General features: G+C 38.4%; 1 protein-coding gene across 1 annotated transcript in view; it reads right to left on the reverse strand.

Annotated features, from left to right (window-relative positions):
* The window catches only part of LOC118803444 (zinc finger protein 850-like), a 34242-nt gene that overhangs the window by 13392 nt on the left and 1993 nt on the right, over positions 1 to 18857 (reverse strand). Inside the window, exons 2-3 of the mRNA XM_036563927.1 lie at positions 16265 to 17174; positions 5235 to 6193 (exon numbers count right to left, since the gene is read on the reverse strand). Coding sequence (XP_036419820.1) covers positions 5235 to 6193; positions 16265 to 17044 — 1739 coding nt within the window. The 5' untranslated portion in view covers positions 17045 to 17174. The remainder of the gene's footprint in view (positions 1 to 5234; positions 6194 to 16264; positions 17175 to 18857) is intronic.

Raw genomic sequence — 18857 nt, forward strand, 5'->3', positions numbered from 1 at the left:
CGTCTCTGACTTTACATCTACAAGGTGGACTGACAAGGTAGGAGTGTCTAATAGAGTGGACAGTGAGTGGACACAATGTTTAAAAACTCCACTGTTTGTGTCTGATCGACTCGTACCAGCACAACACACACTAACACACCACCACCACATCAGTGACTGCAGTGCTGACAATGATCCACCACCCAAACAGTACCTGCTCTGTGAGGGTCCATGGGGGTCCTGACCACTGAAGAACAGGGTAAAAGGGGGCTAACAAAGTATGCAGAGAAACAGATGGACTACAGTCTGTAACTGTAGAACTACAAAGTGCACCTATATAGTAAGTGGAGCTGATAAAATGGACAATGAGCGTAGAAACAAGGATCAGTGTACATACACTATGCATTAATGCACTTTCGTGCTGTGTATTGAATTATACTTCAACTAAAATGCACTTAAATGCATTTAAAATTATATTTCAGTATGATCAAATTAACAAACACATTTAACAAATCAAGAATGTGATTATGTGTACATAGAACATAATTAAATATACAACTGAATCTACTGGATCTGCTAACTAAACGCAACTTTCATATACTGACATGCCAAAAGTCATGGGGCAGGAACTAGTACTGTATAGGACCCCCTCTAGCCTGGCAACCTGCAGCAGCTTGACATGGCATCGATTCCACAAGAGGACAGAAGACGTCTGGAAGGACGTTGAGCCATGCCGTGTGGATAGTCACCCACAGCACTGTGGTGTTTGTAGGTGCAAGATCTTTGGTGTGAATGGACCTCTCCACCACATCCCATAAATGCTCGATTGAGACAAATGTGCAGGCCACATAATTCATCTGAACTCTCCAGAATTCTCCTCAAACCAATTTCGGACAACTTGGGCCCAATGGCACAGTGCATTATTGTGCTGGAATATCCCATCATTGTGGGGGTACATGAAGTACAGGCTAAAACTAGGAATAAAAGAGAGGGAGAGAGAGAGAGAGAGAGAGAGAGCACAGTGGGGGCCACATCATCAAAGCACAGCAAAAACTTCACTGCTGCAGTCTTCAGAGTCCTATCTCCTTCATTACAGTCCTCAACAAGAACACTCTAAACATATAAAAAGCACCTCCTAAAGAATAAAAGGGAAGAAAAGTGGCATTTTCATTGCAGCAAGCATTAACTAGTTAACATAGAGGGATCAAAGGGGCAAAAGAGGGACTCCAGGAGCCAAGTACACCGTCAAATGTTTGTAAAATTTTTCATCATTGATTATACTAAATTAATATGTATTATGGTTACACACATTACAGCTCATTTCCACCACTGTTCTTAGTGCACTGTGTGTCATCATAATCTGATTGCCTGAAACCTGCGCTCTGAGCAGTGACACAACTTCTCTTCTGTGTGAAAGTGCTGGTGTCTGAGGTGAGCCTGATGATTAAAACTCTTCCCACACTCTGAGCTGTGATATGGCTTTTCTCTGTGAATGCGCTGGTGTTTTGAGATGACTCTGTTGAGTAAAACTCTTTCCACACTCCAAACAGTAGTGATGTCTCTCCTTGCTGCATTTCTGTTTGTCTGTGAGATGTGTTTATGTGGATGGAACCAGATGGCGTTTGCTGAGTACCATAATGTTTCAGTGGCTAAAAATTCCTCTTGGTGGGATGTTCTGATGTGTTTATGAAAGCACATCTAAGCTGTGTATGGAAGTGCAAAAGAAGACGTGAAGCAGGACAAATGGCATAAAATGTAAAGAATTAAATGGAGGATAAAGATAAATTGAAATGAGTGACATGGCATTCAAACGGAAGAAATCATAACTCAGTTGGTTGTTCCAAAGAGCCATAGGGAAATGCTTTTTCATATGGCTTATAGTAATCCTATGGCAGGTCATCTGGGGCAGGATAAAACACAAAATCTGTCACAACGACTCATGATGGCACATAATATGTATAATATGTGTGTGTTTGTACATTTTCATGGATGAAATTCTTGCCCATAGGGCCACAGAGGAAGAGCATGATCTTCACCTGGAGAAGGTAGTGCAGTGCTCCTCAGACATCTCACTGACCGTTCCAGGATCCAGCCCAACCCCAACAAAGTGGAAGCTATTTGGCAGCTGTCACCAACTGCAGATGTGTAAGAACTGAAAAGGATACTGGGAATGGTGAAATATCTTGGAAAATACATTCCCAACCACTCAACAGTAGCACAGCTGCTCTATGAGCTCCTGAAAAACAAGAATGCATGGACATGGAGTCACATGCAATAATCATCCTTTGAACACATCGAAAAGCTGTTGATGACTGCACCAGTGCTCCCCTAATATGATGTGAACAAGCCCACTGTGGTGTTGGTAGGCACTACTAGTTATGGATTGGGAGATGTACTCTTTCAGATCCATGGAGAGCAGCTGAAACCTGTAGCATATTTCTCCACACATCTCACCAAAGCAGTAACACACTACACCCAAAAAAAAAAGGAGTCTGGCTAGTGTGTGTGCAGGCGAGAGGTTTGACAGATAACTCAATGGACTGGAGTAGTTTAAGCTCTAACACACAATGAGCTCTCATTAACCGCCATGGGCTGGACAATGTACACTTATATCTAAATGTATTTGACATATCTGCACTGAAGCTCTGAAAACTGGATGGCCTGAACACTTAAGCAATGTGCTTATGAGTGGGAGAGAGCGTACACCCAAGTGAAATCAGAGCTATCAGAATACAATGGCCTTCTCCTCAGAGGAAGGATTGTCGTGCCATGTTCGACAAGAAGTGAGATTTATCAGAATATTCATGGTACCAAGGCCTAGTTGAATGTTTGGAGAGGTCGAGTTCAACTGTGTGATGGCCCAGACTGTGTATGGAAATAAGTAAGCTTGTGAAGTCATGCCAGGTGCGCTGTGAACTGAAAAGAACTCAACAAAAGGAACCTCTTATCTTTAAATCACTTCCAGTGCAACCCTGTAAGAGAACTGCAATGGACCTCTGTTAGTGTAAACACTACAACTACCTGGTAATCTCAAACTATTACTCCAGGTTTACACAAATGCTACACCTATTCTCAATAACAAATGCACAAGTTATCTAAAAGCTAAAAAGAATCTTTGTCAGATTTGGCATTCCAGATGAGGTGGTGTGTGATACTGGGCCCCAGTTTTCAGGTGTGAAGTTCCAGGCGCTCACGACGCAGCATTACTTCAGCCATTACATGTCCAGCCCTCACAACCCACAGGGCAATGGGCATGCAGAGAGAGCAGTGCAGATGGCAAAGACAATTCTGAAGCAAGAAGATCATGTGATGGCTCTGAGGAGCTACTGATGAGTCAACTCCTTGCTCCACCACAGGCTTCAGTCCTGCTGAACTGTTGACGGGGAGAAAAAGCTAAACAGGATCATTACTTCAGCCACCACTATGGAGCCAAGCCCTTACCTGACCTGTAACCAGGAGATGTTGTGTTGTCCAAGTTGGACCATGAAAAGTCGCTGTCTTTGCCAGCGGTCATGTCAAGCAAGAACCACCCCAAGATCCTTCATCATCAGGATGAAATAAGGAACAGAGCTATGGTGGTACCACCATCACCCCCAACCAGGGTCAGTTCCCCAGCCTAACTCAGCACCACACGTTGAGAGCAGAGGGACAGACGCCCACTCTGATGAGTTATCATGTTAGAGACTGTCAGTCAGAGTGTGGCTAAACCCACAACTCCTCTACCAGGTCAGACTGTAATCACATCTGAAAATTTGTGCAAGCTAGTCAACAGGCTTGACCTGTAGACCTAGTGCCAATAACATGGCCTTTTGGTGGAGGAAGGAAAAAAAAGTGAAGGAAATAAAACATTTACTGAAACCAGTAGATATACATGTTGGTGTGCTGCCTGATACTGCTTTAATAAAACAAGCAAAAGCTGAATAAAGACTCCTTCGCAATCATTTACAATTCTGAGGACACAAAGGAGGCAACAGTTTAATAGTTTAAGAACCTATTTGAAATATTCAGGTTCAAACTCGGGTTAAACTCTAAGCCACAGCTATGCTAATGACAATGCAATTGCCCAAAGAGTCCAGCAAGAGAGATTTTAAAGGCTGAAACCTGCAGGTGCTGTCTTCCTTGTCTAAATATAGATTGGGTCAAAGCAGTTATAGCTTTATGTAGATTAGACTATCTACAAATACAATTTCTAATTTATTATTGCAAATCAAAACTATTATAATGCAGACTTGGATTGGTTCAGAAACTTAACAGAATACAGAGTCATTGGTGAGATTCAGTCAACAACTACAGTGTCTCTCCTGCACATCCTAAAAACGTCAGTAAGAGTTGCTCCTGTGTTTCTATTACAAAGTAGTTCAGGTGTGCCCAGCACAGCAAAAACTTCACTGCTGCAGTCTTTAGGGTCAAATCTCTTTCATAGCAGTTGTCAACAGGAACGCTCTGAACATTGCAGCTCCTAAATAAATACAAAAACAACCTCCAAGGCCTAATAGATGGTCACCGGGACAATACAGTAATGAGATCTGATGTCCGAGTCCCAGTCTGAGCTAGCTAGGGGCATCAGTGGTGAGGACTCCCACGATTGTGTAATGGAGAAACCTCAAGAGGACCTAAGCTCAGACAGGGGACCCTATCCTCTTTGGGTCACCATCAGAAAAGGATAGAATAGGTGTAACTTGCATATGATTAAAACATGAGTGTTAATTACGATTATAAAGATTGTTAAAATGTGAATTTGCATATGAGATAGAGAATTTGTGAGTGTGGAGGGGATTTCAAATCAATCAATTCAACAACAAACAAAGAAAGAATAACTTGAAATATACAAATGTATTAAATTCAAGATCAAAATTCATCAGAACATACATTAAACATCTAAAGATTAAAAGTGAAGACAAAGTTGCACTTTTGTTTCAACTAGTTAACACGGAGGAGTCAAAGAAGCACAAGCACACTGTCAAATGCTTACTAAAACATCCATTATTGCAACAGAGACACTTCACTACCTTAGATATACTACATTAGAAAGTAAACAACCTTTTATCAGTGAAGTGGAGCTTCTCGATTACAAATTAAACTCATTTTGGGAACAGGGTTGAGGGGAACATGAAATACCACATCTCACTGGGTGTAAGGGCTGTAGGCTTGATTTTGTATTCAGCGCAGGAAATTATATTTCATTTTATGCTCATGCGTAGAAACAGCAAAAAACAATAGGTGATTTTTTTTTTTAATCTGGACTGTATACTCTTCATGGCCTATTTCCACCACTGCCCTTAGTGCACTTGTGTGTCGTCACAGTCTTTGATTGCTTGATACTCTTCCCACACTCTGAGCAGTGATACGGCATCTCTCTTGTGTGAATGCGCCGGTGTTTTTGGAGGTTACTCTGTACATTAAAACTCTTTCCACACTCCAAGCAGTGATACGGCTTCTCTCCTGTATGAATGCGCTGGTGTATTTTAAGATCATTCAGATGATTAAAATATTTTCCACACTCTGAGCAGTGATACGGCTTCACTCCTGTGTGAATGCGCTGGTGTCTTTTGAGAGTACCATGTTGATTAAAACTCTTCCCACACTCTGAGCAATAATACGGCTTCTCTCCCGTGTGAATGCGTTTGTGTTCTTGCAGATGACTGTGTTGATTAAAACTCTTTCCACACTCTGAGCAGTGATACGGCTTCTCTCCTGTGTGAATTCGCTGGTGCATTTTGAGATTATTCTGTAGAGTAAAACTCTTTCCACACTGAAAGCAGTGAAACGGTTTCTCTCCAGTATGAATGCGCTGGTGTTCTTGGAGATGACCCTGTCGATTAAAACTCTTCCCACACTCTGAGCAGTGATACGGCTTCTCTCCTGTGTGAATGCGCTGGTGTTGTTGGAGAGAACTCTGACGATTAAAAGTCAGCCCACACTCTGAGCAGTGATACGGCTTCTCGCCTGTGTGAATGCGCTGGTGTTCTTGGAGATGACTCTGCCGCTTAAAACTCTTTCCACACTCTGAGCAGTGGTATGGCTTCGCTCCTGTGTGAATGCGCTGGTGCCACTGGAGATGACTATGATGATTCAAACTCTCTTCACGCTCTGAGCAGTTGTGCATCCTCTCCTCGCTACGTTTCTGTGTTTGTCTGTGAGATGTCTTCTTATGAAGGGTACTTGGCATTTGCTGAGTACAACTTCTTCTGGACGCCATAGTCTTATATTTAACCTTTTTTCAGTGGCTTATTAACCTGTTTCACTGTATCTGGAAGGTCTTGAAGTGTTTGAGGTATATGTGAGCTGTGTAGTGGACCCTATGAGCAGAGGAAGACTCCAAACAGGACGTGATTCATTTCTGTAAGACAGAAAAAAAAGAAAGCATAAACACATGTGCAATGCAACAAAAGTAGCCGACCACTTAAATCGTGCAGGTATTCTGTAGTTGGCCTGTGTATTAGAAACTCTAAATACACATTCTGTGGTTAATTGTTTAAGTAGTTCTTAATACATTTTGTTCTAAGTACACTTTTCCAGTGAATGTCACTGGATCCTCTGCTTTACAGGGTCATTAAGGAACTGAAAAGTCCATTTTGTTATATGCAATTTTTTGAGAAGGTTTCAGAGCTTATTTCAAGTCAGGTATTGACCATTTAATAAATCCTTGAAACCTCATAGGGTGTTTACACTTCACAGCCATGGGCTCATCTAAACAGCTGACTGGTGATCTGAAATCTTATATAATACAATCTTCAAAAAAACAGAGAAAAATATAAAATATATCTGAATGCTTTCACTGTCTGAAATGGCATTATGAAATGAAATTTAGGGGCAAATATTGACGTCAAGAGAAGATCTGGAAGACCAAGAAATATCTCTGAAAAAACTGCTTGTAGGCTGGCTATGTATACAAAGCAATACCCCCACGTAACAGACAAAGAGCTGCAGGAAGATTTGGCTGGCACTTGATTAGTAATGCACTGGCCTACTGCACAGTGTTGTTGCATAAACATCATATATATGGAAAGATTATCAGAAGGTGACCTGAACTGTGACCTCATCACAAATGCCAATATCTGAAGTATAGGACACAACACTGAGTTGAACCAGAGACATTTTTTAATCATTTCCAATTCTAATGAAACACTAATGGAACTTGTTGGCAACAATCACCAATGGATTGATTGAGAGGGTGCCTTTTTCACACGCTGCATTTAATTAAACTTATTTAGCAAATAAATGGTAATCTTGCATTTAAATTTGTAGAAATGTGTTATATTTAAGTTCCATGCAGACCATGTATTAACCTTTCATTTAGAATAATCAACAAAATGTGGCATTCAACCAGGGATGCCTAAACATTCACATACATTTTGACTATTCTTGTGCTTAAAACAAGTCGTGTTCATATGCCTCCAATCCTTAAATCCCCTAACAGTCCGCCCCCTACATTATTCTCCCAAACACTGACAATATGACTGTTAATGCAGGGCTCGATAATATTTACCTCAGCAGAATGGTGAGGTTTAATACAGTGGTTTTCAGACGGTGGGTCAGTGTGGGGATGAGTGGGTGGTGAGGAAACTGCATCAATTCATATTTCTTTTCTTTGAGAGCAGGTCTAAATGAAGCATGTTTAGATCTATAGTGGTACCCAGGCCTTTTCTGCTCTGCACATCACTGCCAATGCTCTCAAAGCACTCCTGTGTTATCAAAACTTGCATTTTCGTTTTCAACATGTGCTTAATTTTAACTGCTTTTGCCAGTGATCATTTTTTGTACACTGTGTTCACTGTAGGCGGACCTAGTTTCTCCTGTCAGTCATGAAAGACTTTAATATGCTGTTTTCCTCTGCCAGAGTGCAACTTCTGTGGTTTCACAATTCTAAATTAAAATCTCTGATAGGTTGTAGTGCGACTTACAGGAGCCAAAAGCGTCAGTAACAAAATCATCTAATGTGTGCAGTATTTAAACATATTTAAACACAGCTTATGTCCAGTATTTGTTTTCAGGGGCAAAACTGAACTGAAAAACCGTCTGAAAGGGAATACTTTGGCAGCTTGTCTGCACATAAGTTCCCTGCACATCATTTCCCCCACAAACAGGCTCTGAAGTATTTCTTTAGGAAACCAAAAAAAATGCAATGCATCCACAAACAGTGCCATTTTTGTAAAATAAAAGAGTTAATGTATCATTTATCAATATCTGCATCACCCCAAAAGGTCCATATAGGTGCATCTCTACATTTAATTTTTCAATGTGAATTCTGATTCGTGGATACAAAAACAGACTTTTGAAATTACTATGATTGTCAATGGTATCAAAACTGAAAAATATTCTTGATTATGCCCATTTTGAATTTAGAAAAAAAAGTTGGCACGGGGGCATGTTTAGCACTGTGTTAAATCACCTCTTCTTTTAACCACTCTCTATAAGCCTTTGAGAAGTGAGGAGACAAATTGCTGTAGTTTTAAAAGTGAAATGTTTTCCTATTCTTGCTTGATTTAGGATTTCATCTGCTCAACGGTTCAGGGTCTCCTTTGTCGTATTTTACATTTCATAATACAGCAACTATTTTCAATAGGCAAGCAGGCCAGTTTAGCACCTGGACTCTTTAACTATGGAGCCATGATGTAATGTGTGCAGAATGTGGTTTTGCATTGTCTTGCTGAAATAAGCAAGGCCTTTCCTGAAAAAGACATCACCTGGATGGCAGCATATGTTGCCAAAACATGTATATATCGTTCAGCATTAATGATGCCTTCACAGATGTGCAAGTCACCCATGCAATGTGTAGTAATGCACCCCTATACCATCATGGATGTTGGGTTTTGAATTATGTGCTGATAATAAGCTAGATGGTCACTCTCCTCTTTATGCTTACTTTACAAGAAGAATTTAAAATTTTGATATGTCGGACGACTGGAAACATTTCCACTTCACCTCAGTCCATCTTAAATGAGCTCGAGCCCAGAGAAGGTGGCGGTGTTTCTGGATCATGTTTATATATGATTTCTTCTTTGCATGGTAGAGTTTTAACTTACATTTGTAAATGCACCGATGAACTGTGATTTGTGAACAGTGATTTCCACTGCAGAATCATGTCTATTTTTTTCAATGCAGTGCCGCCTGAGGGCCCAAAGATCACAGCCAGCCAATACTGGGTTTTTGCCTTATTCACTTACATCCACCAATTTTTCCAGATTCTCTGTTTTTTAATGACATTATGCACCATAGATGATAAAAAGTTCTTTGCTATTTTACACTGAGAAACACTGTTCTTGAGTCATTGCGCTATTTGCCTGTGCAGTCTTTCATAGAGAGGTGAAACTCTCCCCATCTTTACTTCAGAAAATGCAAAATATTCTAAACTGTAAGATTTCTCCTCACAGAATGGGAAAATTGTAACATTAGGCTAGTTACTTTCCATTCTGGAAAAGTGAAAGTAGCATAGAGAGCTCCATTTACCTGTGTATGTGCAAACACACTAGGCCGATAAAACCTAATTCTTATTCTGATGAATTTGTTGCATGAGGTGTTGATTAAATGTTGAAAAAATACAGAGGCATCAAAGCTGGCATTGATGTCAAAGTCATAATATTGCTATCAATCCAACACAAACTAACAGGCACACATTGGCTTTACGCACTTACCCATTAGCAAAGCTTTATCCAATTCTGTGCTGAAAAGCTCAGTGTCTGAACCTGTGCATGTGGAAAATATGAATCATAAATCATCTGTTAGTTCATATAAATCCATTTTCATTTAGCTCTTAACACTTTGTAGTTAACACAGATTGTACTAACATGAAAGGACACATTGCACTGTAGAACTGTATTACCTATACATCCATTGGTCTCTTCTGAGTGATTTTCATTTATAGTCTTTTGTGAAAATCATTTGAGGGTATCAAAACAGATTAAAGTGTGCTTACACTTTGACGCTCAAATGACTGGATTTTATTGCTGAAGAGCTTGGAGTTATTTTGTTAGAGATCAGTGTGGCAGGTGTTGGAAAAAAAAGTTCTACTGTGGACTTTTTTCATTTAAGCTCAACCAATCTGCATACTATGTTATTAGATCTCTGCAGAATTATGGTATTTTTAACAAACAACTGAGTCAGCAGAGCATTGGCAACTTTTATGCTGTGGTTCCTAAATTTTTCCACTTTTCAGTCATACCACTCATAGTTGATCATGGAATATCTAGGAGGGAAGAAATTTCACTAACTGACTTGTAACGTGTATATTGTGTATATGTGCAGATATTAAGAGTAATGTGTATATATATTTATAGATTTTTTTGTATTTAAGTACTATAAGGGGGCTATTCACTCACCTTCACACCTGTGTAATGTGACAATAAATGCGATTTGCTTTATTGCAACAGTGGCATCTATTACAGTACCATGCTCAAATTCAGTGAGCTCTTTAGCTCTCCATTCTTTCACAAATGTTTGTAAAGGCAGACTGCAGGACTAGGTGCTTGATGTTATACACCTGTGGCTGTGGAACTGAATGAAACACCTGAATTCAGTGATTAAGAGGTATGTCCCAATGCTTTTGTCCATATAGTGTATTTGCACTAAGATAATGGCAGTGAAAATATTTTTGTTTTAAACATTTAGATATGATGACAAACATGATTATTCTAAATAATAACTGCAACAATACATTGTATTTTTTAGTTCACTATTATTTAATAATCATTAGGCCTTTTCTGAAGGTCTAGAAAGCCCTCCTGGTTCCCCACTGTATTACATAGTATTAAATACCATTTTCTAAATGTATATTTCAGCAATTAATGGAAGCTTCCATTATGTTTAGTCACCATTTTATCATATCTTTTCTTTATTATTCACAAACTGACCAATCACCATTACACACAAAATTACTTTTTAATGGCATTGTTTTTAAGAGATCATTAAATTGTTTTCTGGACAAAAAACTAAGTAATCACAACGTAAATAATACATAGGTAAATAATTACAGGATTCAAACCGTTCCCCAATACAATGTACTTATGCTTATGAAGAATTTCTTCCTAACGACGTTGTTCAGAATATATTTCAAAACGAATTCAAAACTGTTTGAATTATTTTGTCTGTTGGTTCTGCACGTTGTTTGAGCAATACCGCCACACCAGCAGGTGGCGGTAAAGCATCATGATTCACAAAGGTCTGTCAACAGCAGCAAAAAATCAAAACACACAAACTTAACGCGTTAGCACGAAATTATGTTTACATGTTAACTCGGGATTCCCACGTGTTCTGATCCCAAAGTCCTGCCCTACGAGCGAGGTCCTCCCACCACAGTGACCACAGTCCTGAGAGAAACAGCTCTGTCTGACTGAAGCTGCTTCTGTGTGTCTGATCTATTTTAAAGACATCAGATCTCATTTCCAGAACTCAGATGTGTCTCCAGCTGTTTGTCTCAGAGTGAATGAAGAACAGTGAGTGTTAAAGTCTCGGACAGATTCCTACCTTGTTTTCTTTTCCTACAACAACATTGTCTGAGCTGCTGACCACAACACAATCTTCTGCTTTTCCACTTCAGTGCAGCTGAAGAAAGTTAGTTACAGAATTAGCGCCACCAACTGGCCTGAAGCGGCTTTACACTGGAACCACGCGGTCACAGAAACGGATGGAAGGTTCGTTATTTTAAAGCTTCCAGCGCTCTGATTGGGTAAGAGTTACACAGTCAAACAGTAAACTGACATAAGTTCACACTAATATAGTAACATACACAATTTTCAGAAAAATTTAAAGTTTTGAGTTTTAAACAGCATCAAATGCAAACAGTTTGACAGTTTATACTTAGTAATATTGCATTTATTTCTGCTTCATTTGGTCCTGGCTGCATTGAAGCCCCCTAAGTAAAGGAACCTTTAACACAAAGTTATAGGTTAGATATTTTGTTTATTAGAAACAGTTTGGTGGCAGCTGTATCATTGGTACTATATCCAACAATTTCTATCACTGGCTTTCAATGTTAAAACATGAATGAATAAATCATAACACAAAACAAAAGTACATTTTTGTTTTCATCCAATCAGAGTTAAAGTTTAGACATTAAATGTATGAATGCACTGACATGGGTATTTTGGGATGATGCAGATAGCTAATATTCTTCGTGTGCATACATATCTGCCAATGCTAATACATAATACATAACTCTTTTATTTACAAATAGTTTCCTAAAGAAGCACTTCAGATCTTGATTGCAGGGAAATGATGGTCCATTTGTAGGGAGATGTGCACAGAAATTATATGCAGACATTCCCCCCGATCCCCTTTCAGCCTGTTTCTCAGGTCAGTTTTGCTATTTGGACTTCAATAGTTGCCCCTAATAGTTTCAGACTTCAATAGTTGTCCCTAATTTTCATTTCCTAGTGCCATTTCAGACAGTGAACGTTTTTAAACATGTATTCAGATATATTTAAAAATAAATCTTGTTTCAAAAAAATAAACTTTTCTTTCTTCAATCTTTAGTTTCAGATCCTCAGTCAGCTGATTAGATGAGCCCATGACTGTGAAGTGTAAGCATCCTAAGAGGTTTGAAGGATCACAATTTATTGTACTCTGCAATTGTCTATACAATACTTGGATTAAGGCCTAGTGAGTAAAATAAGTAGTACGACCTTAACAAAACAAAAAAAAAAACATGGTTCAAAATTCATACTTTGGTCACTTAAAGACCTTGTAAAACAAGATCCAGTAAGATTCAGTGGAACAATGTACATAGAATAAAACATATCCAGTGTTGCAAAGTCCTATGTGTCCTTCCAGACCTCATCCATTAGCCTCTGAAATGTTGCAATGGCTCCATGTTAATCAAAAGGCATGTTAAAAAATGGCATAGTCCATTAGACACTCTAAATGCTGTCAGTTCTCTAGCTTCTTGGCCCAGTGGTACCTGCCAGTAGCCTTTGCTCATTTCCAAAGTGGATAAAAACTGTTTTCCCTAGCCTCTTGTCAGGTTCTCTGCAGGCAGCATGGCGTATGGGTCCAAAGCATTTAACTTTGAAAAGTCTATGCAAAAAGCTAGTCCACTGTCTTTCTTTGGATAAGCACCACCGGGCTGCACCATTCACTTTCGATGGTTCCACCACTCCTAGTTGAAACATTGTCTTAACCTCCTTTTTCAGGCCGGGAATCAGACGAGCGTCCACCCTGATTCCTCTCCCAACAGGTAGTCTGAACAGTTTGGTCTTGATTTTTGTGCTTCAGTATGTCAAGTTTTGTATTGCACTCCAGTGAGTGATGAACTGCATTTGCAATAAGAGACTTTTTTTTTCCCCAAAGTTTAGTAAAACTTTTATTAAGAAACACTTGATAATAAGAACTAGGCTAAGTCCGCTGCTGAACTAGTGGCCAATCAAACAAATGACACATTAAGTAAATGTAGTTTAATACTACAGTACTTCCTACTGTATTTTTGTGTGGTTTTTGTTCACTCACTCTACATTGTGATATTATTTCTCCATTTCTACATAATCTTTATATTTCTCAGGGAGGTGGAGAAGTATAGAACAACTAGTTCAAATGCAAAATTCTGCAACAGAGTAAAATCTCCTTAAATATGTTACTATTTGAATGTTTACAGCTGCAGATACATCTAAAAAACATACTAATATGTTTCTAGTGCTGTACAGGTTTATACATTGGAAATCATTTGTAGGAAATGAAGAAATGTTACGTGTCCACAATGATTGTAAAATGTGGTAGAAAGCTGTAGAGCATCAAGAGCAACGTTGTAGTACAATTAATATCCAGAATTCCTTTCATTTGCAAAGCGGTGATCAAATCCTGAAACAGATACTGAACTCTGAGAAGATATTACTATAAGGATTAACCTCAATTATAGACTTTTTATCAAAATATTTTTTTGAATGATGACAGATGGGTTTATACTACAATACTTCCTGATGTAAACGCTTTTTTGTTCTTCTATATTTAGCTGCTTAAAACTCTAATAGTTTTTTACAGTTTAGATCTAATTTTTATAATACCTTTCAGAATTTAGGTCAGAATAGAGACATATTAAGACATTAACGTTAATGTGTAGAAAGAATGCTGAAAATCACTAAAAGTACTGTTATTGTAGTGATAATTTTCTTTAATTCAGGTGAAAGTATTAAAGGAAATTGCTCAAGCTAGAGTAAATAAGTAGTTCATTGGAAATCCCCTTGAGTGATGGAGTTTTATGTATATCCGCAACGACAACCTGAAAATATTTCTCAGTTGACTCGACATCATTGAAATTATCTATACAGACAAAACTAAAGCAGGACATGATACAGCATGAGGAAAAAAGTTCTGAGCACTGAGACTGTTCACAGTATGCATTAGTCTTAACAAATTACTTTATTGAGAATAAAAATAACGGGTAGTTTACTCAATTATTAACATAATTTCCAGTGAAAGTCCTGCTGCCCACCAGCTTAAGTTACATCAGATTAGCTTTTGTTAATTAACATTACAGTCAGTAAACATTATATTTACAATCTGCAAACTGTATGAGCAAACTGATACCCATACAGAACATTTCTACCATTAAAACTATTAATAACAACACAAATTTATTCAGCTTTGATTTTCTTTACTGTGATGCATTCCTCTGGTAGTCATAATTACTTCATACACAATCAGTTATGTTTTTCACTTTATTCGAAAAGCCTCTCACAAAGTTAAAGACAAACACAAAGGCAGCGAGAGAGAGAGAGAGAGAGAGCAAAGCAAAGCTGTGTTCTGTGATAAAAACAAATACAAAAGTGCTGATGATGTAGATTTATCTGTAAGGTGAGGACAAGGAGCAAATGTACTTTCTGAAAACACATTTTTTAATAAGAGAGATGAGGGAATATTTTCCTACAGTCGGACTGAGCGATGATCTGAACATTACAGCATAACATCCCATTTAAAATCCCATTTAAAATGAGTGATGTTCTGGTTTCTCTAATGGCTCATTATTAACGTGAGGCGATCTGTATTCTAGGAGATCACTATTCTGTCTTTGTACACTGTGAGCAACAAAAGAACTTCATACTCCATCTGCAGTCTGATTAGATTACTGATTAAAGCTCAAAAAGCAAAAAATGTAAAACTAATCTGAGTGTGACAGAATTACTGACCAGAGTTCATAAGGAAAGCAGTATTACTAGATTTCCCCTCATACAGCCATACAGTAGTAAAACTGCAAAAAAAATAATTTTATATGGGAAATCCATATGGGCTGATGTCAGTGTAACTTGAAGTAGCTAAGTAACAGCCACTTGCAATAATATATATGAAACTACGTGTCCTTCATGTGTTATTTATTTCATAGGCCACTAGTTAAGCAGCTGGCTTAGTCTCTTTCCTATCATCATGAAACTTATGCCAATAAAACTCTTTAACCGAGGTTAATTCTGCTTTTGAACATGCATACATGTATTGATTCATCATTACAAATCAAAACTACTTTAATGCAGACTTGGATTTGTTCAGGAACAAAACTGGACACAGTGTCATTGGTGAGATTTAGGCCACCTATGTGCTTGATCTAGACACATGGCATCTTTTCTTTTTTCCAAGTTCATTCATTCTCGGGGTCATTTTCTGAGCTGCTGAGCAGAGTGCTTAGCATAATCTTGCAGGCCAGAAAGAACTGTGCCACACGCCTTATCTTGTGTTTGACACATGGGCCTTAAAGCCTCTGAAAAGAGTAATGGAAAGATCATGGATGATTTGCAGTCTGGCTTGTATGCAACATTATGCTGCATAGAATAGACAGATGTAGGCTACACTGAGGAGAGGTCAACAGTATGTCTCTCAGACAACCTGATCTCCTTTATACTACTGTATGTTGTTTACAAAGCTGTACAGTTCTGCCCACCAAAATGTCACTGTTGCAGTGTTTTAGGTCCATATCTCCTCCATTAGAGTCATAAACAAGAACACTCCAAATTTACGGCATTACAAAAATCATCTAAAGATTAAAATAGGGAAGGCCAAGATTCCGTGAGCCAAGCACTGTGTCAAGTGTTTATCAAACACCCATCATGCCATCAGAAACACTATACTAGCTTAGATATACTAAATAAGAAAGCAATCTCTTATGTGGGGCTTCGTGATCGTTTTCAACACACACTATGAATGAAACTAATTTTGGAAGGAATTTGAAGACTTGGTGTTCAGCACAGGAAATTATATTTCAGTTTATGTTCATGTTTTGAAAACAGCATATAACAACAAAAGGTCTGGACTGGAGGCACCGTTTCCTGAACACTTTTACTCCCAGAATGTGTTAAGTTTACAGTCTTTACTGCCCAATTCCATCAGTGCTCTTAGTGCATTTGTGTGTCTTCATAGTATTAGAATGCCTGAAACTCTGTCCACACTCTGAGCAGTGATACGGCTTCTCTCCTGTGTGAATGCGCTGGTGTTTTCGGAGAGTACTCTGTAGAGTAAAACACTTCCTACACTGTGAGCAGTAATATGGCTTCTCTCCTGTGTGAATGCGCTGGTGTTGTTGTAAAGTACTCTGCAGATTAAAACTCTTCCCACATTCTGAGCAGTAATACGGCTTCTCTCCTGTGTGAATGCGCTGGTGTTTTTTGAGATTATTCTGTACAGTAAAACTTTTCCCACACTCTGAGCAGTAATACGGCTTCTCTCCTGTGTGAATGCGCTGGTGTTCTTGGAGAGAACTCTGATGATTAAAACTCTTTCCACACTCTGAGCAGTGATACGGCCTCTCTCCTGTGTGAATGTGCTGGTGTCGTTGGAGATTACTCTGTCGATTAAAGCTCTTCCCACACTTTGAGCAGTGAAACGGCTTCTCTCGTGTGTGAATCAGCTGGTGTTTTTGGAGATGAATCTGCTGATTAAAACTCTTCCCACACTCTGAGCAGCGATACGGCTTCTCTCCTGTGTGAATACGCTGGTGTGTTTTGAGGTTACTCAGTTGAGTAAAACTCTTTCCGCACTCCAAGCAGTGGTGTTTTCTCTTCTTGCTGCGCTTCTTTGTGTGTCTCTGAGATGTGTTCACGTGGAGGGTACCAGTTGACATTAGCTGAGCACCAGAACGTTTTCTGGATGCCATATTCTTATATTCAACTTGTTTCAGCAGCTTAGTATTCCTCTTGGTGGAAAGTCCTGACGTGTTCACAGAAGCACGTTTCAGCTGGGTAGGGAAGTACAGGAGAAGACTTAAAATAGGACATCATTCATTTCTGGAAGAATAAAAAAGAAAATATAAACTCAAAGTGCAATGCAACAAACGTAGTAGATCCAAATCATGAATGCTCTACTTAAATCAACTGGCAGAAAATGTAAAGAAAGAATAAAATTCCATCTGATGTGGAAAAGCCAGTCACCAAATTACTCAAACTCATCATACAGACATATAGATTTCTGAAGTCATGACATCATATTGATATTGGAAACCCTGGTGCTATGCTGGATTTGTTCATTGAAATGACTGGGTTTATTTGAAAACTGTCACCATCACATCTTGTGATTGATAAAATGATTCCAAACTCAATACATTTTATCCCATGTACATTTTTTCTGCTGAATGTTAGTGGATGCTCTCATTTTTACAAAACATAGAAAAATATATATTTGGATACGTCCTACTTATAAACTTTCATTTTCTGAAATGCTATTAAAAATTTAATTTAAGGACAACTATTGAAGTCAAGGCAAAACAGAAAACCAAGAAAGATCTCAGAAAAAACTGCTTGTAGACTGGCCAGGTATGCATAGCAAACCCTCCACATCACTGCCAAAGACCTGCAGGAAGATTTGGCTGTCACAGGAACAGTGATGCAAAGGCCTGCTGTGCAGTGTTCGTTCACAAACATCATCTACATGGAAAGATTATAGATGGTAAACTTATCTGTGATCTCATTACTACTTACATAAGACATTGCAAGTTAACAGCTCTGACATAAACCAGAGGCATTTTGGAATCAAGTACTGTGGCTTAATGAAACAAAAATTGCACTCTTTGGCTACAATCACTATTGATTGAGAACTTTTATTTTAGATTTTTCCTTCAGAGAAATCTGCCATATTTATGTTTATTTTATGCAGATGTTTGAAAAATCAACAAAATGTGTCATTTGACCAGGGGTGCCTAAACTGTAACATAATAATTTTATGAATGTTATAGGAGATGCACACTGTTTTATATTCCTTTTTGTTTTCTGTGTGAAACATGAAATGCTGTTTAAGCTGTTTAGAGGTCTTAGTAGCTTGGTTATGAAGCCAGTTTCAATGAGCATTCTAAGCTTTTGAACAATTTAGTAATATTATCCACTGATCAACTAATTAAAAATATAGTTATATAATATATATTATAGATATATAATATTACCCAAAAGGTCATTCTTTATGACTGATTGCTAAAGTTAGGTTAGTCAGTTTTTTTCCAACTAGCTAAATTATCATATTTATAAAACAGAGAACTTTCTAACTAAAGCCAGAAAGCTTGACAGTAATTGTCTGTTGAGACTGTTCAGTGTGGATGTATTACTGTGGCTAAATCACATACAGTGCAGTTTATGCGTTGTAATGTGGGTTCTGAATTGCTGGTCAAAGAGAACATGTCACTATGTACGTTTTGTCAGTTGAGCTCACATGGTCTATATCTGCAGTCCATTTTTCAATTGGAAGTGATATAGCATCTAAAGACAGCATGAATACATTTTGATATTTGTGATGACACTTTATTGAGGTTTAAGGCTGTGTAGTTTTGAGTAGAGGAAAGAAGTGCAACTGTGAAAGTTTCTAATGTTGATGGTTTTCTCTGTAACTTTTTTGAGTCATATATACTAAAAGTAACAGTGATATGGTGTGTTGTATTTTTTCTTGATGAAGTTGAAGGTCACTTCAGTCCCAGGCTGGTTAGT

This window comes from Colossoma macropomum, unplaced genomic scaffold (genome assembly GCF_904425465.1).
Source record: "Colossoma macropomum unplaced genomic scaffold, Colossoma_macropomum, whole genome shotgun sequence".
Classification (NCBI taxonomy): Eukaryota; Metazoa; Chordata; class Actinopteri; order Characiformes; family Serrasalmidae; genus Colossoma; species Colossoma macropomum.